Source organism: Rana temporaria, chromosome 7 (genome assembly GCF_905171775.1).
Source record: "Rana temporaria chromosome 7, aRanTem1.1, whole genome shotgun sequence".
NCBI classification, from domain to species: domain Eukaryota; kingdom Metazoa; phylum Chordata; class Amphibia; order Anura; family Ranidae; genus Rana; species Rana temporaria.
The window spans coordinates 111292853-111318888 of NC_053495.1; the positions used below are offsets into that span (position 1 = coordinate 111292853).

At 48.9% G+C, this 26036-nt stretch overlaps 1 protein-coding gene across 7 annotated transcripts in view; it reads left to right on the top strand.

The window, feature by feature from the left end:
- The window catches only part of LOC120946232 (complement factor H-like), a 3139400-nt gene that overhangs the window by 2263375 nt on the left and 849989 nt on the right, over nucleotides 1–26036 (top strand). For all 7 annotated transcript variants that reach the window (XM_040361064.1, XM_040361066.1, XM_040361056.1 and 4 more), the window contains one exon: nucleotides 13781–13963. In XM_040361064.1, the coding sequence (XP_040216998.1) occupies nucleotides 13781–13963 (183 nt within the window). The remainder of the gene's footprint in view (nucleotides 1–13780; nucleotides 13964–26036) is intronic.

Genomic DNA, 26036 nt, shown 5'->3' on the forward strand with positions numbered 1-26036 from the left:
ATAACATGTTCATCTAACACGATACGCTGTTTCATGCGTGCTGCCCTCAGAATCTCTTCCTTAATGAGAAAGTCCTTCATACAAAGGACTATATCCCTCGGGGGTTTGTCAGAGGGAGGCTTCGGTCTAAGGGCCCTGTGGATGCGATCGCAAGTAAAAGCAGCAGAGTCACAATTAGGAAGCAGGGACTTAAAAAGCTTAATTGCAGTGGGAATAAGCTCCGTTTTGGATTCAGGGACACCCCGCAGGCGTAGATTATGGCGCCTGTTTCTATTGTCCAGGTCCTCAATTTGGGATTGCATCTGGACAAACGCCGAGGGCAATGCATCATATTCCCTGCTCAAATCCCCATAAGCTAATGCCAGCTCGTCATGTTTCGTTTCGAGGAGATCGGTTCTCGAGCCGAGGGCAGCGATCTCCTGCGATAATGTATGTGAAGTCTTATGAAGTTCCGTCTGGAATTTAGTGGCCAGCTTCTCATACATGGACTCCAGGCTAGCATCAAGATCTGCCTTAGACAATGCAGACTGGTACTCACGGTTCGGCTCAAGCTGCCAAGCGGAGGCTGGATGCAGTGGTGTGGCAGGCCTCGGCGGGCATGGTAGGCCCGGATCTACGGCGGCGCCATCTTGTGACATGCTGTCCTGCTCCCGAGCGCGGAGGAGATAGTGTGTGCGGCTAGAGGGGTGTTGAAATAGGTGAAAAATTTGATCGTTAATGACCCTCTAGCTGTGATCAAGGTCCCGTGTGGAACGGAGCTACAGCCTCAGGCGTCCATCCCGCTCAGCGCCGCGCATGCGCCCCCATTCTTCTTGTCTTTCAGCTAGCCAGCTTGACTCATGTGACTTGTCACCTTCTAACCAACCTGACCTCAGAGTTCCACTGTCCTCTGCCCAGTCTGATGGTCCTGTGCTAGATACCCAGTTAATATTTAAGGGTCTGGGAGACCCTCCTCAGATTCCTGTTGATCCACTCATGCCCTTGCTTATTCCTAAAAGGCCTTTAGTCCTCAATAAATCCTCTTGTCCTCTCCCTACTTCGGTTCTGATCAATGAGGATAATCTAAAGTATGAGGTTAGTCAAGTTCTGGATTTTCGTCTTTGCAGTGGCATTCTTCAGTATCTTGTGCATTGGAGAGGGTTTGGTCCTGAGGAGGCATCTTGGATAGCTGCATCTGAGGTCTTTGCACCTCGTCTGTTGAGGAGGTTTCATCTGAGATTTCCCTTTAAGCCTGGGCCCAGGCTGGGGAGGGGCCATAAGAGGGGGGGTATGGTCATTAGGGGTGCAACGGATCAAAAAACTCACGGATCGGATCGATCCTCGGATCAGGAGTCACGGATCAGATCATTTTCGGATCAGCAAAAAAAAAGGGTTCGTTTTCATTGGTCCAAAATATATATATATATTATATATATATATATATATATATATATATATATATATATATATATACACTTCTATATATATATTCCTCTTTAATCCACCCCTGAATTGTGCTCTTTTTTTCCCCCCTCCTCTCACACCAGTGCTTCACTGCTAACATTCCCTCTCCAAGTCAGCTTGCCAGAGCCCAGTGCACAGCGTGACACGCCTCCCCGGGGAGGCGTGTCACGCTGGGCTCTGGCAAGCAGACTGGGTGGAGCAAGATGGCCGCCGCTCCGGAGCTAGGCCGAAGCCGGGGACTTTCCTAGGCCTAGGCTCCGAAGCGCTCCGCGGATCGCGGGGTGTGCCGATCCGAACGGGGTGGCCCGTTCGGATCACGGATCGGTGACGATACGTTGCTCCCCTAATGGTCATGGATATGCAGTAATGTCTGGCAGCTTACCTTGCTCTCCATGTGTTCGTCTTAGAGGCCAGGCCCTCTCACCTGGCTGCCTTTATCATCTCTCCTCCCTGTATGGCTCCACCCCAGGCCATTCCAGGAACTCTATATTAACCAGTGCACTGCAGATCTGCATTGCTGATCAACGTTGTTTGTTAAGCATTGTGTGTTTAGGTTCCTGCTTGCTGTGTGCTACGTTTTTATCTCTGTGTACCGATCTTGGCTTGTCCCCGACTACTCTTGTTTGCCTTTGACCCTGACCCTTGGCTTGTACTTGTTTATCCTTGTCTGCTTGTCGCCCTGACCTTGGCTTAACCCTTCACTATATCTTGTGTCCTGAGTGGCTGCTTCCCCTCTCTCGATACGGAGCGTGACCTGGGTGCCACGACCTGGATCCAGTTGCAGCTAAGGCCATCCTCACCACTAGAGGCTCTGGCTTATCTACAGGTGTACACCCAAGGCACCACAAATATGTTGATCAGGCACACAGAGGTGACAAGAGCGCACATCCGCTAAACCGATAATGCGTTTGCAGAGTGAACACATCTCCTCAGATGATCGTCTGTGCAGGAGGTTTCATCTGAGATTTCCCTTTAAGCCTGGGCCCAGGCTGGGGAGGGGCCATAAGAGGGGGGGTATGGTCATTAGGGGTGCAACGGATCAAAAAACTCACGGATCGGATCGATCCTCGGATCAGGAGTCACGGATCAGATCATTTTCGGATCAGCAAAAAAAAAGGGTTCGTTTTCATTGGTCCAAAATATATATATATATTATATATATATATATATATATATATATATATATATATATATATATATACACTTCTATATATATATTCCTCTTTAATCCACCCCTGAATTGTGCTCTTTTTTTCCCCCCTCCTCTCACACCAGTGCTTCACTGCTAACATTCCCTCTCCAAGTCAGCTTGCCAGAGCCCAGTGCACAGCGTGACACGCCTCCCCGGGGAGGCGTGTCACGCTGGGCTCTGGCAAGCAGACTGGGTGGAGCAAGATGGCCGCCGCTCCAGAGCTAGGCCGAAGCCGGGGACTTTCCTAGGCCTAGGCTCCGAAGCGCTCCGCGGATCGCGGGGTGTGCCGATCCGAACGGGGTGGCCCGTTCGGATCACGGATCGGTGACGATACGTTGCTCCCCTAATGGTCATGGATATGCAGTAATGTCTGGCAGCTTACCTTGCTCTCCATGTGTTCGTCTTAGAGGCCAGGCCCTCTCACCTGGCTGCCTTTATCATCTCTCCTCCCTGTATGGCTCCACCCCAGGCCATTCCAGGAACTCTATATTAACCAGTGCACTGCAGATCTGCATTGCTGATCAACGTTGTTTGTTAAGCATTGTGTGTTTGGGTTCCTGCTTGCTGTGTGCTACGTTTTTATCTCTGTGTACCGATCTTGGCTTGTCCCCGACTACTCTTGTTTGCCTTTGACCCTGACCCTTGGCTTGTACTTGTTTATCCTTGTCTGCTTGTCGCCCTGACCTTGGCTTAACCCTTCACTATATCTTGTGTCCTGAGTGGCTGCTTCCCCTCTCTCGATACGGAGCGTGACCTGGGGGCCACGACCTGGATCCAGTTGCAGCTAAGGCCATCCTCACCACTAGAGGCTCTGGCTTATCTACAGGTGTACACCCAAGGCACCACAAATATGTTGATCAGGCACACAGAGGTGACAAGAGCGCACATCCGCTAAACCGATAATGCGTTTGCAGAGTGAACACATCTCCTCAGATGATCGTCTGTGCATCTCACAGGGGCACTTTCGCCGGCAGACATATCCTCACTCCGCAAACACCTTTCTCCAACCTTAGAAAGTTTATCTCAACCAGCGTCAGTCTGCCCCAGTCAGCTTTTTAGAGCGGGCTGCAGGAGAACCAATACTGGGAGACACTATGACAATACATATTAAAATACATCTTCATAAAATTTCCACAACACAGGCAAGGAGAGCATTTATCAGAGAAGCAGCTAGGAGGCCCATGGGAACTCTGGAGGAGAGGCTCTGAGGAAAAGGGTAATTTTTCAAAACGCGTCAGCCAGCAGTGGTTTGCATGTCCTCTCTCTAGGATCTGGAGACTGCTATTAGTAGATGGATTGTCATAAGCCAAAGACTGTTACATTGTGGTTTTCTTTCCATGCTTGTGAGTAGTTTTAATACTTTCTATTTTAATAAATATATCAAAGGATAATGCACAAGGTTCGTATGCCCTCTTTTTCTATTCTTTTTTGAATATCCTGGAGGGCAGCAAGGCCTGAGATATTATCCACTCTGAACTTTGGATCGCCTGGTCAACACATTTCTGTGCAAGAGTATTTGTTTTGCTGCTATTTAACTCTGGAGGCGCTTCAGGGATCCACAGCCCAGGTGGGAGAATCTGTCCACAGGACAACTATTAGTTGAGCACTACACAAATCTGGCCTTTATTGAAGAGTTGCAAGAAGAAAGCCATTGTTGAAAAAAAGGCATAAGTCCCATTTTCAGTTTGCGAGAAGACATGTGGGGAACACAGCAAACATGTAGAACAAGGGTCTCAAACTGGTGGCCCTCCAGCTGTTGTAAAACTACAAGTCCCATCATGCCTCTGCCTGTGGGAGTCATGCTGGTAACTGTCATTCTTGCAATGCCTCATTGGACTTGTAGTTTTGCAACAGCTGGAGGGCCACCAGTTTGAGACGCCTGATGTAGAAGAAGGTGCTCTGGTCAGATGAGACCAAAATGTAACTTTTTTGGCCTAAAAGCAAAACGCTATATGTGACGGAACACTAACACTGCACATCCCCCTGAACACACTTTTCTTCAGCAGGGACAGGGAAGCTTGTCAGAGATGATGGGAAGATGGATGGGAAATACAAGGCAATTTTAGAAGAGAATCTGTTAGATTCTGCAAAAGGGTTGACACTGAGGCAGAAGTTCACCTTCCAGCAGGACAAGGACCCTAAACATACAGCCAGAGCTATAATGGAATGGTTTAGATCAAAGCATTGTCATGTGTTAGAATGGCCCAGTCCAGACCTAAATCCGATTGAGAATCTGTAGCAGGACTTGAAATTTGCTGTTCACAGACGCTCTACATGATCCAATCTGACAGAGTTTGAGCTATTTTGTACAGAAGAATGGGCAAAAATGTCACTCTCTAGATGTGCAACACTGGTAGACACACCCAAAAAGACTTGCAGCTGTAATTGCAGTGAAAGGCGATTCTACAAAGTATTGACTCAGGGGGGCTGAATACAAATGCACGCCACACTTTTCACATATCTATTTGTAGAAGATTTTGAAAACCATTTATAATTTTCCTACCATTTTACAATTATGTTTCACTTTGTGTTGATATATCACATAAAATCCCAATAAAATACATTTACATTTTTGGTTGTAACATGACAAAATGTGGAACATTTCAAGGGGTATGAATACTTTTTCAAGGCACTGTATTAGATACTTTGTACAGCTATTTGTGTTCCCTGTTTGGGCACATTTTTTTCAATATTATATTTTTAATGACGTGGTTTCTCTGTAGATGTCTTTATCAACTTATGCCGCGTACACACGGTCGTTTTTTGTGATGAAATAAAACAACGTTTTTTATCATGAAACTAAAAGTTTTTCAAACTTCATTTTAAAAAATGATGTTGCCTACTCCCCATCGTTTTTTCAAAATGCTCTAGCAAAGCGCGGTTAGGTTCAGCACGTACGATGGCACTGTGGGCCAGATCCACAAAAGAGATACGCCGACTTAACTCGATTTTTCTAATTTTACACGGCGTGTATCTTTGCGCCCGATCCTCAAAACGAGAAGCGCCTGAAATTCCGGCTTTTCCGTCCTACCTAAAATAATTACACCGGCGCATTCTCGGGCGCAAATTACGCTAGGCACGCCACTTTATTTGATAGGCAAAGATGCAAATGAGGGAGATAGGGCGATCCACAGAATTAAGTGTGTGCGCCGTAGATTACGCCCTGTGCGCACCTGTTAGTTTCCCGGTGGGAATTTACACTTTATAAAAGCAGCCCTAATTTTACACATGCCGTCTGAATGTCTGCTGAAGCAACACCATTGCTGAAGAGCTCAGCACACACACACTTTCAGGACTAAAATCTGTCTGCCAAAATGCCAGGACCATCAATGATCCTAGCTGCATTAGTGTCTATAGAGGCGGAGGAGGGCACAGAGGAGGAGGAGGAGGGCACAGGAGAGGGTATACCGCCCACGCCAAGATTTGTTTGGCATGCCTGCTTCTGAAGTATTCCGCAACTACAGATTTACCCGTGAGGCCATCCTGGAATTAACAACAATACTTCAGGATGATCTTACCAGCCCAACACAACGCTCCCATGCACTGCAGCCACTCAAGTACTGGCAACTTTGCATTTTCTTGCCACTGGCTCATTCCAACGCACAAGTGGAGGCGTGGCTGGGATGGCACAATCCTCCATCAGCAGGTGTGTGCACCAAGTGGTCCCTGCAATCCTGCGGCGCATGGGAAATCAGTTTCAAAAACCCACCCAGGAGGATCAGCGTTTAAAGACCATGACAGACTTTTATCACATTGCCAGATTTCCACGCACCATCGGGGCCATTGATTGTACCCATGTGGCACTACAACCACCCCATGATACTGAGCACATGTTCCGGAATCGTAAAGGCTGGCATTCCATAAATGTGCAAGTGATCGTAGATGCCCATGGCCTCATCTGGCACGTCTGTGCTAAATTTCCGGGATCCTGCCATGATAGTTATATTTACCGGCAGACCCAGATCTCCAGAGATTTGGACCAGAACATGTATGGAGACAGCTGGCTGATTGGTGAGTGACATGTGTGTCAGGTATGTCCCCCCCATGATGCTGACATCACAAGGGGCACATGCATGACTAATATCCTCCTGTCTTTTCCCTTACAGGTGACTCAGGATATGCCTTGGGACCCCACCTGATGACCCCATTCAGGAACCCCCAAACCCCAGGAGAGCAACGCTACAACCAGGCGCACATACGTACCCGGAGAGTGGTTGAACGTACATTTGGGCTTATGAAGTCCCGCTTCAGATGCCTGGATAAGTCTGGGGGTACACTGCTGTATTCCCCTGACTTTGTGTGCCAAATAATTGGGGCATGTTGTATACTCCACAACTTTGCCCTCAGAAGGGGACTGCATATTGACTTATGTGATGACCTGACCCCTGACCCAGGCAATACCCCCCCAACCAACTCTACCCGGTCTGCTGAGGGCACAGCAGCCAGGAGACGCCTTGCAGAAGGCATTTTTTCCCAGTAAACGTACATGATTAATGTCACAATAAGAATGTATCTTTTCCCTGTAAATGCACATCAATAAAGTCACAATGATAATGCATGAATGCACACCACTGTGGTTCCTAGCACAGACACATCACATGCACATCGAATTGGATTAGATCCAAGTCCCCCCCCCCCCCTTTGGGACTTGGGAGCAGTAACGCCACGCCACGGCTTCAATTATGTCACTTCTCCCTGGTCCTGGGGATCCCTACTCCACCAAAACTGAGGGTGACACCCTTAATTTCTCAGGAATGCCACCCCCCCACATTCACACATCATTCACACACATAAATCAAATCATAAGTACAGAAGACCAAATTAAATAATAATAAAAAAAAATGCATAAACAAAAAAACAAAAGTATCCCAGCAAATTAATTAGCGGCGGCGATTGCTACGCCTTGGCTGGGCAGGGGCACGGGCAGGGGCACGGCCACGGCCACGGGCACGGCCACGGCCACGCCGCCGCGGAGGATGTCCATTGGGGGGGGGGTGAGCTGGGGAAGGAGGAGCCTCCTGGGGGGGGTGAGCTGGGGAAGGAGGAGCCTCCTGGGGGGGGTGAGCTGGGGAAGGAGGAGCCACCCCTGCTGGCCTGCCCTCCATGGCCCCTGCAATGCGAGTGAGACAGGCAGTGAGGGCAGCCGCATTGGCCTGGCCAGACCTAGTATTGTCCTGCACAGCCTGGGTCAGGGCACTCAGCTCATGGGCCACGCGTGTTGTGGCGGTCTGTATGTCGTTCAAACATGTAATGACCGCCGTTGAGTTGGTGGCCACATCACCGAGTGCCTCCATCATTTCACCCTGGCTGTGCTCCATCTGCGTAATTTTTTCAAGTATTTTCCCAAGAGTGCGGGTCTGCCGGGCATTGTCCTTCACCACACTGGCCGACAGACGCTCGCCCACAGCCACGGTCTCCTGGGTTGGCCCCCTGGCTGCCGCTGAGTCTTGCGGGCCTGGAGGAGGGGAGAGAGTGACCCTGGTGACTGGAGGCCTGTTGGGGGATAAGTGGGAGGGGCTACCCCTGATGGTGGCCTGACTGGTGCCAGCCTCAGGGGTAGCCTCAGGGGAAGACTCAAAGGTCATCATATCAGTGGCCAGGAGGACTTCCCGGCCAATCTGCATATTTTCCTCCTCCTCCCCCTCATCATCCTCCTCCCACTCATCCTCCTCCCCCTCAACCTCCTCCCCCTCAACCTCCTCATGAGTGGAGGTTTGGCCAATCCCCTCCCCTGGGGAATCCTGCCCTTCTTGGGACTCATCATCAGCCTGTCTTGGGGGTGGTGCTGCAGCCTGGCCCGATGGGCCTGCAACCTCCTGGCGTGCAACCTCCTGGCGTGCAACCTCCTGGCCTGCAACCTCCTGGCGTGCAACCTCCTGGCGTGCAACCTCCTGGCGTGTAACCTCCTGGCGTGTAACCTCCTGGCCTGCAACCTCCTGGCCATCTGTGGAGGACACAAAACAATCACATGTTTGAGGAACCACACACTTGGCACATCTTCCCTTCCCCCACCCACACATGCTAATCAACAGAGAATAAACAAAAAAACCTACCTGTCCTCCTAGGAACATCTGACGTATAGCCAGGCAGGCCCACCACCTGCTGTGGGTGGAAACACTGGGCCACTGCCCATTCCTCCTCCGTCAGTCTGACTGGGCAGGGTCCCCCTCCTCCAGTGTCCCTGGTATGGGCGTCGATCCTTGCCATCTTATTCCGGACGACGCTCCTCAGATCATTTATTTTTTTCTGTATGCCAGCGGGGGTCCTGGTCTTCCCCCCCCCCCCCCCCCGCCGCATTGATCTGGTCGGTGATTTTTTTAATAAGCTGCCTCCTCCTGGCCGGGGTGGTGTTCTGGCTCTCAGGGCCATGCAGAAATCGCCCATATTTCACAATGCCCCGAGCAAGAATTTGCTTCTCTCCCAGGGTGAAATTAAGCTTCCTGCGTTTGGGGGGCATCACATACACCACCCAGCAACAACAAACACACCCGACAAACAATCTACAATACACACCCAAAAACCTGACAAAAATATATACCACAAAAAACTAACCAAAATCTAAACACACAAGGACACAGCTAATAGTAATTCAAAAACAAACACGCACCAACAAACAAACAAAAAACAAACACCAAAAAACAATCAGCAAAAACACTAACAAACAAATTAAATAAAGACACTTCTCAAAAACAAACAACAACTAGACTCTCCAACTCCTCAAACACTTTTCTCACAAACACAACTTACCAACACACAAACAAACAGAGCAGAAGCAAATTGCTCATGGAAGGGGAACAATGGGATATACTTTTGCAAGGGAAGTGTGTGTGTGTGGTGCTTTTTACACACAGGGCGATCCTCAAACTAAGTACACTTGGCCTTTTACCTATCTCACTGATTGCGCCGAGACCAGTTCTGCACATGCCCAGTGAGGTCCCGATTCGTGCGCGCATGCGCAGTACGGCCGGCGCCTCATTTGCATGGGGTCACGGCTCATTACAATGAAGCACGCCCACTTCCTTCCCACTTGCAAAAACCCCGCCTTACGCCTCTGAATTTAAGTTACGCTGGCGTAAATTTAGACGCAAATGCGCTGTGGATACGGCACTTACGACACCAACTTAGGGCAACGTAACTTAAATGACATAAGTTAGGACAAACTAAATTTGCACCGCTGGCTGAGGATCTGGCCCTGTGTTCCTTTCAAGCTCGCATCATAACTTGCTTCTGAGCATGCGCGGGTTTTTCAGAACACATAAAACAACGTTTTCCCCACACACTGTCATTTTATTTATTATTTTTACTTTAATAAATTATTTGTTTCAGGGACTGAATTCTGTGTACCCGAGTCATCATTATCACCTGTGTGGCAAAATATCTACCATGCTCTGCTCTGGAGCTCTATGCCCGACGAGCCCTATGCCCGACGAGTGGAAATGCTTTAAAATGCCTCCCCCCTCAAAAAAAAAAAATGCTTGAGGGAACTGAAGATATGTAAATGGACCTGAGAGCTGAGGGTCTCTGTCCACTCCATCTTATGTACTTGTATAGAGATGGCTATACACTATGCAATCTGATTTGTACAATCTGTGTACAAATGTATTCAATTTGTATCAAATCAGGCGGGCCCTTGCTCTATATAGCAGATGGCAGGGCTTTTTTTCAGTGGGAACTTGGGGGAACTGAGTTCCACCACCTCTGGCTCAGACCCTTTGGTGCCTGCTCACCACAATCACTTGTAAACACAGAAGTCTGGTTTCTGTGGGCCAAATTCTCAAAAGAGATACGCAGACTTAACTGCTGTTCAGTCTGTGCCTAACTTTGGAAACGATTCTCAAAAGGCTTTTTCCAAAGTTAGGCAGAAAAACTGACATGTGTAAGACACTTACACGGTCAGATCTTAGGATGCAGTACCGCATCCGCCGCTGGGGGCATTTCTCATGGAAATGCAGCTGTGAGTATGCAAATGAGGACTTAAGCAGATTCTCAAAGCATTTCAGCATTGTGATTTCTGCGTAAGTTCCGATTTTGCTTGCGCAAAACTAGGGCTGGTTTTACAATGTGTAAAGTAAGTCACACCTTGTAAAGGCCCATTCAAGCGCCGGCATTTGGTATGCATTCCTGAGGGAGAACTCCACGGCAATTTTTAAATTCAAAACCGGCATGGGTTCCCCCCCCAGGAGCATACCAGGCCCTTAGGTCTGGTATGGGTTGTAAGGAGACCCCCCCTACGCCGAAAAATCGACGTAGGGGGTCCCCCTACAATCCATACCAGACCCGTATCCAAAGCACGCTACCCGGCCGGTCAGGAAGGGAGTGGGGACGAGCGAGCACCCCCCCCTCCCGAGCCGTGCCAGGCCGCATGCCCTCAACATGGGGGGGTTGGGTGCTCTGGGGCAGGGGGGCGCACTGCGGGCCCCCCCACCCCAGAGCACCCTGTCCCCATGTTGATGAGGACAGGACCTCTTCCCGACAACCCTTGCCGTTGGTTGTCGGGGTCTGCGGGCGGGGGCTTATCGGAATCTGGGAGTCCCCTCAAATAAGAGGGCCCCCAGATACCGGCCCCCCACCCTAAGTGAATGGATATGGGGTACATCGTACCCCTACCCATTCACCTGGAGGCAAAAAGTAAAAGTTAGTAAACACACAACACAAGGGTTTTTAAAATAATTTATTATTCTGCTCCGGAGGCCCCCCCTGCCTTATTTATTAGCTCTATTACCAGGGGGGGCTTCTTCTTCCACTCTCCGGGGGTCTTCTTCCACTCTCCGGGGGTCTTCTTCCACTCTCCGGGGGGGGTTTCTTCTTCCGCTCTCCAGGGGGGCTTCTCCGCTCTCCGGGGGTCTTCTTCTCTCTTCGCCGCTCTCCGCTGTTGACTCGGCGAACCCCGGTTCTTCTCCAGATGTCCGGTGCCTTCTTCTTCAGCGCTGGCTGCCTGCTATCTTTGTGTGTTAGCTCAATTAGTAACAGGCAGCCAGCGCGGTCTTCTGTGACGTCACCTTCTTCTCTTCTGTTCTTCTCCCCTCTTCCGATGTTGACTCGTCGCCTCTTGACACTGCAATGATGGAAGCGCGCCTTGCATCCCATTTATATAGGCATCACCGTCCCATCATGCTCCGGCAGGTACCCACGTGGTGGGTGCCTACCCACGTGCACCCACCACGTGGGTACCTACCGGAGCATGATGGGACGGTGATGCCTATATAAATGGGATGCAAGGCGCGCTTCCATCATTGCAGTGACAAGATGCGACGAGTCAACATCGGAAGAGGGGAGAAGAACAGAAGAGAAGAACCTGACGTCACAGAAGACCGTGCTGGCTGCCTATTACTAATTGAGCTAACACACAAAGATAGCAGGCAGCCAGCGCTGAAGAAGAAGGCACCGGACAGCTGCAGAAGAACCGGGGTTCGCCGGGTCAACAGCGGAGAGCGGCGAGGATAGAAGAAGACCCCCGGAGAGCGGAGAAGCCCCCCCCGGAGAGCGGAAGAAGAAACCCCCCCCGGAGAGTGGAAGAAGACCCCCGGAGAGTGGAAGAAGAAGCCCCCCCTGGTAATAGAGCTAATAAAGAAGACAGGGGGGGCCTCCGGAGCAGAATAATAAATTATTTTAAAAACCCTTGTGTTGTGTGTTTACTAACTTTTACTTTTTGCTTCCAGGTGAATGGGTAGGGGTACGATGTACCCCATATCCATTCACTTAGGGTGGGGGGCCGGTATCTGGGGGCCCCCTTATTTGAGGGGACTCCCAGATTCCGATAAGCCCCCGCCCGCAGACCCCGACAACCAACGGCAAGGGTTGTCGGGAAGAGGTCCTGTCCTCATCAACATGGGGACAGGGTGCTCTGGGGTGGGGGGGCCCGCAGTGCGCCCCCCTGCCCCAGAGCACCCAACCCCCCCATGTTGAGGGCATGCGGCCTGGCACGGCTCAGGAGGGGGGGGGCGCTCGCTCGTCCCCACTCCCTTTCCTGACCGGCCGGGTAGCGTGCTTTGGATACGGGTCTGGTATGGATTGTAGGGGGACCCCCTACGTCGATTTTGCGGCATAGGGGGGTCTCCTTACAACCCATACCAGACCTAAGGGCCTGGTATGCTCCTGGGGGGGGGAACCCATGCCGTTTTTTTCTTTGAAAATTGGCATGGAGTTCTCCCTCTCAGGAATGCATGCTGAGCGACGCTGTCATTTTTTTTTATAATTATTTGTTTTCCCGGCGCGTATATTTTTTTTCACCCGTCGCAACTTTAGTGTCCCGTCGCAATCTTCAAAGCCGCCCGGCGTCAATTACGTTCGCGCGCTGCACGTCGGGAAAATTACGTCACATGCATGCGCAGTACGGCCGGCGCGGGAGCGCGCCTCATTTAAATTTTAAACGCCCCCCGGAGAGGAGGACCGCCTTGCGACGGCGGCACTTAAGTTACACGGCCTGAAATTTCTAGGTAAGTGCTTTGAAGATCGGGATTAGGTAGAGATTTTAAGTCAGTGTAACTTAACTGCTGAAAGTTAAGTTAGGCAGCTTTTTTGAGAATTTGGCCCTGTGTGTACAAGTCACAGCTCTGCACTCTGTGTGTAACCCCCCCCTGAACTATGCACTCTGTATGTAATGCAGTCCTGCTATTTAATGCCCCTTTAAGACCCTTCTACTGTTTGTAAAAACTGAACGGGTCGTGGTTGATTTCCTGCACCTATTTTCTGAGAAAAAAAGCTCTGACAGATGGTATATCTAAAGTAGATTGCACAATCAGATTGTACATAATCTGACCCCCTAAAGGAAGAATTGGGAAAATTGGTGGAAAAAAAAAACGAGTAATGAGGGAGGTGTGGTCCAGACAGGTAAACACACCCTATTCTGTGTTGCAGTAAGGCAGTGCATGATGGGATATGAAGCTTTCTGGAATATCACATGATCTACAGGAAGTGCTGTAATTAGAAAGCATTTTTTAACATTTTGAGCAGAGAGGTGAGCACATTGAGAGGGCTTGAAAGACATTACAAAAGGCGAAAACAAAAAAGATTTTTGACTTTAAATATACACTGTATATATTTTAAAATACAAAATGGTAACAATAATAGTAACATGGTAAAAAAAATGTTAAAAAATACGTGGTTGCGTGACTTGAGTTGTACATTTTCTTTATCTTTTTGCAGAAATTGGACAGACCTGCGGCCCACCACCAGTAGTGCAATTTGGAGACATCACAGAAATAAAACAAAAGACCTATCAATCAGGCTCTTCTGTAATATATAAGTGTGCAAATTTTTATAAGCTTGAAGGAGAACAAAAAATTACATGTCGAGATGGAGAATGGGAAAAGGAGCCAGTCTGTCGAGGTATGGTGATTTTAGTATTTATGGAAAATGTCTTTGATTTTAAGATAGGTGCAGGTACTGTATATATTATTCTACTAATAATGTAGGTCTGGAGTCGCTTGGTATACGATAACATAATTCCAAAAGTTTTGTAAGTAAGGCTACTTTCACACAGGGGCGGCATTAGCCGTAAAAGCGGCGCTAGTTTTAGCAGCACTTTACCGCTGTTATAGCGGCACTTTTTAGCTGCTAGTGGACACGTTTAACCCCCACTAGCAGCAAAAGAAAAGGTTAAAAGCACTGCTGTCTAAGCCAGTGTTTCTCAACCTTTTTCCAGTCAGGGCACCCTTAAAAAGTATTTTCAGTCTTGAGGCACCCCAGTCCAAGGCTTGGTTCACATTACGGTGTGTCGCAGAACACACGCAAAATCACGCTCATTCCGACACACAGACAAATGCTCTGCTCTTTAGGGGGTACCATTAATTCTTAATTGTACCCCCACACATTGGAAAACGTGGGGGTGCTTTTGCTGCAGTGCAATTAAAAAAAAAAAAAAGTTTGGGGACTTGTTTTCCTGCATTTTGTGGGTACGGAAATTAATGGACTACCCTACATGCAGCTACACAGATGTGAACCAAGGGCTTGTTCACATGTCATAGGGGCGGTAAAACCACATGGTTGAGCTGTTTTTACCACCCCCAACTTCTCCACCTTTAGCTGCAGAGGCAGCAGCTGATGGTGTGCACATGCTGTGGCTGCAACTGGAGGTATACCGAGGGTGAATGGGGCTGCACTGCAACTACCCCGCAACTGTGTGCATTGCACGGTTGCGGTGTAGTGATGCTGCATTTATGGGCTTAAAACAGGTGGTAAAGAGGCAACATAATGCCTCTTTACCACCTGTCAAATGCCTCTGAAAAGCGATCTGTGCATGGATTGCTTTTCAGAGGAGCAGCAGTCCTTGCTGCTATCAAACAAGCCCTACAAAAGTCATTCTGATAGTACAGGAATGGGGGGGGGGGTCAGGATTAAAAGTAACATACACACATACATATGCTTACACACATACATACATATGCGCACACACACAGACACTCACATGTGCACACAGACACATGTATAAAGCCATTTTAAAATGAATCTAGCTTCTAGCACAGTACCTTTCCAGGTTCCTCATTCAGCCGGGTACTGTACTCTAGGGGGAAGCAGAGAGCATAGCACACTCCTCTGCGCTTTACTTTCACTTTTCACATCTGACAGCCTTCTCTCCACTGACCCCGCGGCACACCTGAGAACCTCTGACGGCACACTGGTTGAGAAAGGCTGGTCTAAGCATTTGGCAGGAGCTTCGGCAGCGCTGCCCATTGATTTCAATGGCAGGGACAGTGGAAGAGCGGTGTATACATCACTTCTCCACTCAGCGCTGTATCCTGGCCTAGGCCAACAAGGCCCAGGCCTAGGGCAGCACTTTGCAGGGGGGCAGCACGGAAAGAGTCCCCGCCGGCTTGCGCTACACTGTTAGTGTAGCGGCAGTCTTTTGGGGCGGACTGGGCTTCTGGTATGCAGACGGCCGGCATCTGCAACTGTGGGGGGGGGGGGGTTCTGCTGCACCATTGGCATGGTTATATCTTCTTAGTCCTCTCCATAAAATTATCAGAAATGTGTGCTTAAAGTAGAACTATAGGCAACACTTTATTTTTAATTTTGGATAGATTAAAGGGGGGGGGGATAAAGCCCCTGTCAGTTTATTTTTTACCACCCCTGACCCATTGCAGAAATTTCCCTTCACTTCCTACCCCATAGCCAAACAGGAAGTGAGAGGAAATCTATGCAAATTAAGGGAATTCATTGCCCCCCCAACCGGCCCTCAGAACTAGTGTCCCCACTCATTTTTTTTAGGGCGGGTCTTAAACAGAAAGGGGCGTGACCTTGCCAGAAAGGGGTGTGTCATATTTAAATTAGGGGGCGCGTGAGTTTAGTCAGGCCTAGGGCAGCACAAAACTTAAATACACCTCTTTCCCACTGCCCCAAAGATGCTGCTTGCAGGACTTTTTTTCCTGTGAAAGCACTTGGGCTTTTACACTGGTGAGGCATGAGAGGCACTTTTCAGGCACTTTACAGGCGATAATTTTAGTGCTAAAACACCTTAAAAGCGCCCCAGTGTGAAAGGGGTCTAAATGTTGAAGTTTTGGTAAGCAATAGTTTACAAAACAGTATTATCACGGAGCCTCGTACTCAAGAAGATTGTGCCCGCTGTAAAATTATTATTTATTATTATACAGGATTTATATAGCGCCAATAGTTTGTGCAGCGATTTACAACATCAGGGAAGATAGTATAGCTACAATACAATTCAATACAGGAGGCATTAGAGGGCCCTGCTCATTAGAGCTTACAGTCTAGAATCTAAAAGATTCCTTTGTCTGGTACCTGCACAATCCAAGGTCCTTTAGCCCACCCAGTCACTTGTCAAAAGCATCAGTGTAGGGTGGAAAACATCAGACTTTTTATTCAAACACAGGCACAAAGATATAAAGTTCATTTATTTCACTAATGCAACTTAAAAGGTGAAACTAATATGAGATAGACTCATTACATGGAAAGCAAGATAGTTCAAGCCGTGGTTTGTCAGAATTGTGATGATTATGGCTTACAGCTCATGAAAACCCCAAATCCACAATCTCAGAAAATGTGAATATTACATGCAATCAATAAAACAAGGATTGTACATAGAATAATATCGGACATCTGAAAAGTATAAGTATGTATATGTACTCAGTACTTGGTTAGGTCCCCTTTTGCAGCAATTACTGTCTCAATGTGGCGTGGCATGGAAGCTATCAGCCTGTGGCACTGCTGAGGTGTTATGGAAGACCAGGGTGCTTCAATAGCGGCCTTCAGCTCTTCTGCATTGTTCGGTCTCATGTTGTCTCTTATCTTTCTCTTGGCAATGCCCCATAGATTCTCTATGGGGTTCAGGTCAGGCGAGTTTACTGGCTGTAGCGGAGTACAATATTAAAATCCACGATCTCCGCTGGTAACCAGGGTAAATCCACAGTCAGCGCTGAAAAGTAAGGCAATGTCCCAAATCCCCCCCAGTAACCGGACGAAACACAGCTCTGGGAGTCAACTGACTTTTTATTCACAGGCTTTCATACTTATAAAATCCCCATGCAAGGGGTTTCCAACAGCCAAACAGATTTAGCAGGGGTAATACAGTGAGGACCACATGGGGAACTTAACATTTTGGATAATTCTCCCATCAGGCATTGCTGCACGAGGGAAAAGTCGGTTGATAGCTGGGGTCTGGGGTTATGTGTTGTGGGAGTTCGGTTTAAAACTGCCGAACACCGATTGGGCAACATAAAACGAAGTACTTGAATGCTAGTGGCTTACGGCTACCAGCATACGAATTACTATGCCCACATAAGACCCAGCAGAATACAGACAACCCTATGACATGTAACGTCCAGCGTTCCAGAAGTGGCTAGGTTTGCCACAATGCTCCCCCAGAATCAAGTAGGCATACACAGTCTGATCCCAACGGATCGGCTTGGGGATGTCCGGGGAAGTACTCACAGATCACTTTTCAAGTTCAGTTTGTCTAGATAACCCGTCGGCGTTACCGTTTTGCTTCCCTGGGCGGTAGTGGATTGTAAAGTCAAACGGCTGCAGCGCCAAACTCCAGCGCAGCAGCCGGGCATTGTCTCCCGCCACACGGTTTAGCCACACCAACGGGTTGTGATCTGTGAGTAGCGAAAAAGGTTGTCCATACAAATACGGCTGCAACTTTTTGAGGGCCCACACCATGGCCAGGCATTCCTTCTCAATGGCGGCGTAGCTTACTTCTCGTGGCAATAACTTTCGGCTCAGGTAAGCTACGGGGTGTTCTCCGCTATCGGCTCCCACTTGGCTCAGCACTGCTCCCAATCCAAACATTGAAGCGTCAGTGTGAACAAGAAATCTTTTAGTTGGATCAGGAGCAGCAAGTACAGGGGCATTAGTTAGAGCAGTCTTTAGTTGTTGGAATGCCTGATCACACTCTGGGGCCCAGACAACCTGTCGGGGCAGGTTCTTGCATGTCAAGTCAGTTAAGGGTTTGGCCAGGGCACTATAATTGGGTACGAATATTCTATAGTACCCCGCGGTACCTAGAAACGCTAGCACTTGGGTTTTCGTCCTGGGGGTGGGCCATTTAGCTACGGCTTCAACTTTAGCTGGTTCGGGTTTCTGTCGCCTGCTCCCCACCCGGTGGCCCAAGTACTGCACTTCGGCCATCCCTATATGACACTTGCTGGGTTTCAGTATTAACCCTGCCTCTCCAATACGATCTAGAATGGCCTCTATGTGTTGTAGGTGCTCTGCCCAGGTCTGGCTAAATATGGCGATGTCGTCTAAATAGGCACATGCGTATTCCTGGAATCCGTCCAATAACCGATCGACCATCCGCTGAAAAGTTGCCGGAGCGTTCTTCATCCCGAATGGCATGACCCGAAATTGATACAGGCCAAACGGGGTGACAAACGCCGACTTGGGGATGGCCTCCTCGGCCAGTGGAATCTGCCAGTATCCCTTACATAAGTCTATGGTAGTGAGATACTGGCCCCGTGCCATCTTATCCAGCAGCTCGTCTATCCGGGGCATCGGATAGGCATCAGACACCGTTTTGTCATTTAGCCTCCGGTAGTCGACACAGAAACGTGTCGTGCCGTCCTTCTTTGGTACCAGCACTACCGGAAGGTTCGATAACCCCTAGCTGCAACATCTCATCAATCTCAGTCTTCATATGCGTCCTGACTGCTTCAGGGACACGATATGGGGTTTGCCGCATAGGTAGCTGTCCCGGGGTCTCGACTCGGTGAGTGGCCAGCGGAGTGTACCCAGGTAAATTGGAGAAGGTAGCCCCTTTAGCTACAATCAGCTCTTGTACCTGGGCACGCTCCTGAGGGCTTAGCCGCTCCCCCAGCTGAACCCCCTTGGAGGACTCCACCTGTCCCTCCTGTTCTAAGAGGTCAGGTAGTGGCAGATTCTCCTGATCCTCCGAGGCGGAAGCGCATATGGCGGCCACGTCCTCTATCCTCTCATGGTATGGTTTGAGCATATTCACATGGAGCATGCGTCTCTCCCCTACCCCTGAGCAGGGGCCAATCACATAGGTGGTGTCACATCTCTGTTCCACAATCTGGTATGGGCCTTGCCAGATGGCCTGCAGCTTGTCTGTTCGGACCGGTTTTAAAATCAAAACCTTTTGTCCCACCTGAAAGCTGCGGTCTCTGGCTCCCCTATCGTACCAGCGGCGCTGACGTTGTCGGGCCGCCCGGAGGTTGGTGCGCACAGCCTGGGTTAGCGCCTCCAGACGGTCCCTGAACTCCAGTACGTAGCATATAATAGGGGTTCCGTCTGGGCTACTCTCCCCCTCCCAATGCTCTCTAATTAGGTCTAGTGGCCCTCGCACCCTTCTCCCAAACAGTAATTCAAAAGGGGAAAACCCTGTTGACTCTTGGGGTACCTCTCTATAAGCGAAGAGCAGATGGGGTAGAAAGTGCTCCCAGTCTTTATGAGACTCTCCAAATGTACGGAGCATCTGCTTCAGCGTACCATTTAACCTTTCGCATAGACCATTGGACTGGGGGTGGTACGCCGAATTTACTATTGGCTTAATGCCACATATCTTCCATAGTTGTTGGGTTACCTCGGCGGTGAACTGGGTGCCTCTATCGGATATGATTTCTTGGGGAAACCCCACCCTGGAAAATATTTTCATTAAGGCCTCTGCCACAGTTTCGGCATGAATGTTGGTGAGGGCTATAGCCTCGGGGTACCGGGTGGCATAGTCCACTACAGTTAAAATATATCTTTTCCCGGAGGGACTGGGTTTTGGTAAGGGCCCCACTATATCTACGGCCACCCTACTGAAGGGTTCTTCAATAATGGGAAGAGGACATAACTTGGCTTTGTGGCGGTCACCTCGCTTGCCTACTCGCTGGCAAATGTCACAAGAGGTGCTGTATTGCCTCACATCCTTGGAGATCCCTGGCCAGAAGAAAGCGTTGGTCAACTTGTATCGGGTACGTGTCATCCCCAGATGCCCAGACAGGGGAATGTCATGGGCAATCCGAAGCAGTTCTTGCCTATACTTCTGGGGAACCACTAACTGTTTAGTCGTTACTGTGGCCAACCCTCCCACTCCTCTTTCAGCAATGCGGTAAAGTAGCCCTTTCTCCCAGGTGTACCGCTCCCCCTCTAGCCCAGCCTGGTCAGCGTGTACCCAGTCCCTGTATACCTGTAGCGTGGGGTCTGACCTCACCTCGGCCTCAAACTTAGTCGGGGTATCCCAGGACATACGTGTCGTGTGGGGGTCATGGTCTGTCGTGTGTCGGTGGAACCGTGGTGCGAGCCTGTTGCCGTGTGGTCACTGGATGGGCTTCCTGGTGTGGGGCCTGGGGTACAAAAGCAGAGGTCATCTGGCCCAAGTCATTTCCCAGCACAACATCTGCTGGTAAATTTTGCATGAGGCCCACTTCTACCGTCCCCCCTCCCACACCCCAATCCAAATGTACTTTGGCAGGGGGTAGTCAGTACACTGCTCCCCCTGCCACTCGTACTGCCACGGATCCACCAGTGTGTGCCGAGTCAGGGACCAAATGGGGTGCTATCAAGGTTAAAGTAGCTCCTGAATCCCGAAGCCCCTGGACTTCTTTCCCCTCCAAGGTCACTAGCTGTCGATGATGCTGCCGGTTATCCGTGGCTCGGACTGTCATCACCTCATGCCAGATTCCCAGGGGTTCTTCCGCTGGAATGCTCAACATCTCTTGAGCGGCTGGCTCCCGTTGATAATGATGGGCAGCAGCCCTTGGTGCCGGGTTCGGTCGGCCGTGGTTCCAGGCGGGTCTGCCCCGGTTTTGGGTGCACTTGCGTGCCATATGTCCCCACTGTTTGCAGGTGTGGCATTGGATGTTGGCACGTCCGTTATATCTGGAGGGTGGTGGTAAAGTCCCTTGGGATTTACGAAAAGGGGAGGCTGTGAGAGCGGGGGGTGGTAGAGTACTGGGTGGTCCCACGGGTCGAGGATAACTCTTGGTTAGGGGCCCATGATGTCTCCTCGCATCAAAATGCTGATCCGCTAATCGAGCCGCTTCGGTTAGGGTGAGAGGTTTCCTGTCTCGCACCCATTCTTGTGCCTCTGGGGACAAACCGTTGAAGAATTGCTCCAACAGCATTAACTGTCGCAATTCCTCCATAGTAATGACTTGGCTGGCTTGTATCCACCCTTGGGAAGCTTGGTCCAGCTTGTGTGCCCATTCAGCATGTGAATCCTTCTCTGGTTTGCGCAGGTTTCTATGCCTCTGGAGTAATGGCATATCTCTCTAATATCGCTAGCTTCACTTTATCATAGTCCTTGCTGTCCTCACTGGGTACAGCGCGATATGCTTCTGCTGCCCGACCTGCCAGCTTGCCTGCTAGCAATGGGACCCATACCGTCCGTTCCAAGTCATGTAAATCACACAGTCTCTCAAAATCCTGTAAATACCCATCAATCTCATCCTTCTCCTCGCAAAACATTTTAAAGGCATGATAGGGAATTTGGGGTTTTACCTGGTTGTAGAGTGACCCAGTAGTGGATTCTGCTTGAGACGGTGTATGCTGCGGACTGTGTGCCATTACGTACTCCTGCACATTCGCCATTACCATGTGCAGCATGGCATCTGATATAGGCTGTGGCAAAAATTCCAGCCTGGTCCTCATTTCTCTCTGGTAGAGGGTTTCTTCCATGGCTGCTGGTGGTGTAGCGCTGCGGGCTCTGTCTCCCTCCATCAGCTCGGCAGTTAGTACAGCTTTGGATTTGTTGCTGGCTACCTTACCCCTGGCTTCTAGCAGTTCCTTTAATGTCTGCCGCTTTAGCGTAGTATAATCCGTCTCCATTTCTATCGGTAGTTCACATTGCACAAATTGCACTTATCGGCTGTAAGGTTGGATCCCGTCGCTTGCCACCAATTGTAGAGGAGTACAATATTAAAATCCACGATCTCCGCTGGTAACCAGGGTAAATCCACAGTCAGCACTGAAAAGTAAGGCAATGTCCCAAATCCCCCCCAGTAACCGGACGAAACACAGCTCTGGGAGTCAACTGACTTTTTATTCACAGGCTTTCATACTTATATAATTCCCCATGCAAGGGGTTTCCAACAGCCAAACAGATTTAGCAGGGGTAATACAGTGAGGACCACATGGGGAACTTAACATTTTGGATAATTCTCCCATCAGGCATTGCTGCACGAGGGAAAAGTCGGTTGATAGCTGGGGTCTGGGGTTATGTGTTGTGGGAGTTCGGTTTAAAACTGCCGAACACTGATTGGGCAACATAAAACAAAGTACTTGAATGCTAGTGGCTTACGGCTACCAGCATACGAATTACTATGCCCACATAAGACCCAGCAGAATACAGACAACCCTATGACATGTAACGTCCAGCGTTCCAGAAGTGGCTAGGTTTGCCACACTGGCCAATCAACCACAGTAATCCCACGGTCATTGAACCAGGTTTTGGTGCTTTTGACAGTGTGGGCAGGTGCCAAGTCCTGCTGGAAAATGAAGTCAGCATCCCCATAGAGCTCGCCTGTGGAAGGAAGCATGAAGTGCTCCAAAATCTCCTGGTAGACGGCTGCGTTGACCCTGGACTTAACCACTTAAGCCCCGGACCTTTAGGCAGCTAAATGCCCAGGCCAGGTTTTGCGATTCGGCACTGCGTCGCTTTAACAGACAATTGCGCGGTCGTGCGACGTGGCTCCCAAACAAAATTGGCGTCCTTTTTTCCTCACAAATAGAGCTTTCTTTTGGTGGTATTTGATCACCTCTGCGGTTTTTATTTTTTGCGCTATAAATAAAAACAGAGCGACAATTTTCAAAAAAATGCAATATTATTTACTTTTTGTTATAATAAATATCGCCCAAAAACATATCTAAATTTTTTTTTTCCCTCAGTTTAGGCCGATACATATTCTTCGACCTATTTTTAGTAAAAAAAATCGCAATAAGCGTTTATCGATTGGTTTGCGCAAAATTTATAGCGTTTACAAAATAGGGGATAGTTTTATTGCATTTTTATTAATTATTTTTTTTTACTACTAATGGCGGCGATCAGCGATTTTTTTCATGACTGCGACATTATGGCGGACACTTCGGACAATTTTGACACATTTTTGGGACCATTGTCATTTTCACAGCAAAAAATGCATTTAAATTGCATTGTTTATTGTGAAAATGACAGTTGCAGTTTGGGAGTTAACCACAGGGGGCGCTGTAAGAGTGAGGGTAGACCTAGTGTGTGTTTACAACTGTAGGGGGGGGTGGCTGTAGGACTGACATCGATCGAGTCTCCCTTATATAAGGGATCACTCGATCGATACGCTGCCATAGTGAAGCACGGGGAAGCCGTGTTTACACACGGCTCTCCCCGTTCTTCAGCTCCGGGGAGCGGCTATAAACAAATAGCCGCGCCGTCGTCCCGGATCGCTCCCCGAGGGAACCCGACCGCCGCATGCTAGAAGACAAGGACGTACATGTACGCCCATTTGCCTGTACGTGCCATTCTGTGGACGTACATATACATGCGGCGGTCGGGAAGTGGTTAATGAAGCACAGTGGACCAACACCAGCAGGTGACATGGCTCCCCAAATCAACACAGACTGTGGAAACTTCTGTTATAGAAAAATTAATAACGCACGTACATAATTAATAATCAGAGAAATATTAATATCGCACGTAAATAATTAAAATAAGCTATAAAAACCTTTTTGTCTATATAAAAATTAAAGCAAAGAATAGCGCTGCGAAAAAGAGAAAAATATTACATTTATTGATACAGAGAAGAAACTTGTATTACTCCAATATATACAAACATAACATAACCGATAACACCTTTAAAACCAAGATGATATCCAAGGCACACAATTATACAAACAGTAAGACGGCTAAAATGGATACATCAGTAAGCAATGCCAAGTTGTAGAGGGAGAGAGACAGAGAGGGAGAGAGACAGAGAGGGAGAGAGACAGAGAGGGAGAGAGACAGAGAGGGAGAGAGACAGAGAGGGAGAGAGACAGAGAGGGAGAGAGACAGAGAGGGAGAGAGACAGAGAGGGAGAGAGACATAGAGATAGATAGAGAGAGAGGGGGGGGGGAGAGAAGGGGAGAAGGGGTTATATCACCACGCCTGGGTCAGCTCATCCATCATCCTTCAGTCTGCCCTCTAGTACAGCTAGGACATCATACACTGATTTTATACCCCTCAGACTACACCTTTTCCCTTCAAAAAACTCAAGTTTCCCGCGGATACGATTGGATGACTTATGTTTCTTTTCAGAATGACACATAAGGACCCCCCAGTGTGCATCCCCCTGTTATCACATCCTCTTGACATAGGAACTGTCTTGGAGTTTGCATATTTATCAACAACAAAACTTCTCGTGTGAGCACTACCTCATCCAGTTCCCACACTTTGCATATTACAGGACCCCTGGCTTATGGAGACGCCTTGTCTGTCCGAGCTCTATACACACACACCTGGTATACACAGGCAATCTAACTGTGTGTTTTTTAATCAGATAGGAGATGACAGGAACTTCTTTTAATACAATGAGGGGGCATTTCCTATCACATCCCCCCCCCCCCATTGAGGTAACATCCATATGCTGACATATGGTCAAAACATGCTCCTCAGCTCACAGAGTAATCTAAAGACAGACCCAAATCACATTAATAATAAAGCCTTGTAAAAGAAAGACATATAGGGCCAAATTCTCAAAAAGCTGTGCAAATTTAGGATTATCTAACTTATGTCATTTAAGTTACGGCGCCCTAAGTTGGTGTCGTAAGTACCGTATCCACAGCGCATTTGCGCACAAAATTGCGCCATCCTTAACCTAAGTTCCAATGCGTAAGGCGTGGTTATGGCAAGTGGGAATGAAGTGGGCGTGCTTCATTGTAATAAGCCGTGACCCCATGCAAATGAAGGGCCGGCCGTACTGCGCATGCGTGCACGAATCTGGACCTCACTGCGCATGTGCAGAACTTTGGTTATCGCAATCAGTGAGATAGGTAAAAGGCCAAGCGTACTTAGTTTGAGGATCGCCCTGTGTCTAAATAGCCCCAGTCAAACACACTTCTATTGCAAAAGTATTTCCCTGTGTTCCCTTCCTAAAGCAAGTTGCTTCTGCTTTGAACATTTGTCAGTGTTTGTTGGTAAGATTTGTTTGTGAGAAAAGTTTTTGTGGAGTTGGAGGGTATAGTTGGTGTTTGTTTTTGATAATTTGTTCTTTGTTTTGATTGTTTGCCTGTTAGTTTTTGATAAGTGTTTCTTTTTTGGTGTGTGATTGTTTTTTGTTTCCCTTTTTTGCCTGTTTGTTTTTGAATTTATAGTAGCTGTCTGTTTTTTTTTTTTTTTTTTGCTTGTTTTTATTTTCTTTGTTGTGTGTGTGTGTGTATTGTTGTTTGTTTTTTGGGTGAGTTCCCTGTTGCTGGGTGTTGTCTGTCATAGCTCCCAAGCGCAGGAAGCTAAATTTTACAGTGGCAGAGAAGCATATACTTGCTCAGGGCGTCATTAAATATGGGCGATTTCTCCATGGCCCTGAGAGCCACAACACCACCCCGGCCAGGAGGAAGGAGATCCTTAAAAATATCACCGATCGGATCAATGCGGCGGGGGGGGGGGAGACCAGGACCATAGCTGGAGTTCAAAAAAAGATCAATGACTTGAGGAGCGTGTCCCGGAACAAGCTGGCAACGCTGCATGCCCATACCAGGGGCACTGGAGGAGGGGGACCCTGCCCAGTCAGGATTAGTGAGGAGGAATGGGCAGTGGCCCAGTGTTTCCACCCACAGCAGGTGGTGGGCCTGCCTGGCTTTGACTCTGATCCTCTTATGAGGACAGGTAATTTTTTTGAATTTCTATCTGGTGATTAGCATGTGTGGGTGGGGGAAGGGAAGATGTGCCAAGTGTGTGGATCCACCAACCTGTGATTGTTTTGTGTCCTCCCCAGATGGCCAGGAGGTTGCAGCCCCATCAGCCCAGGAGGTTGCTGGGTCATCAGCCCAG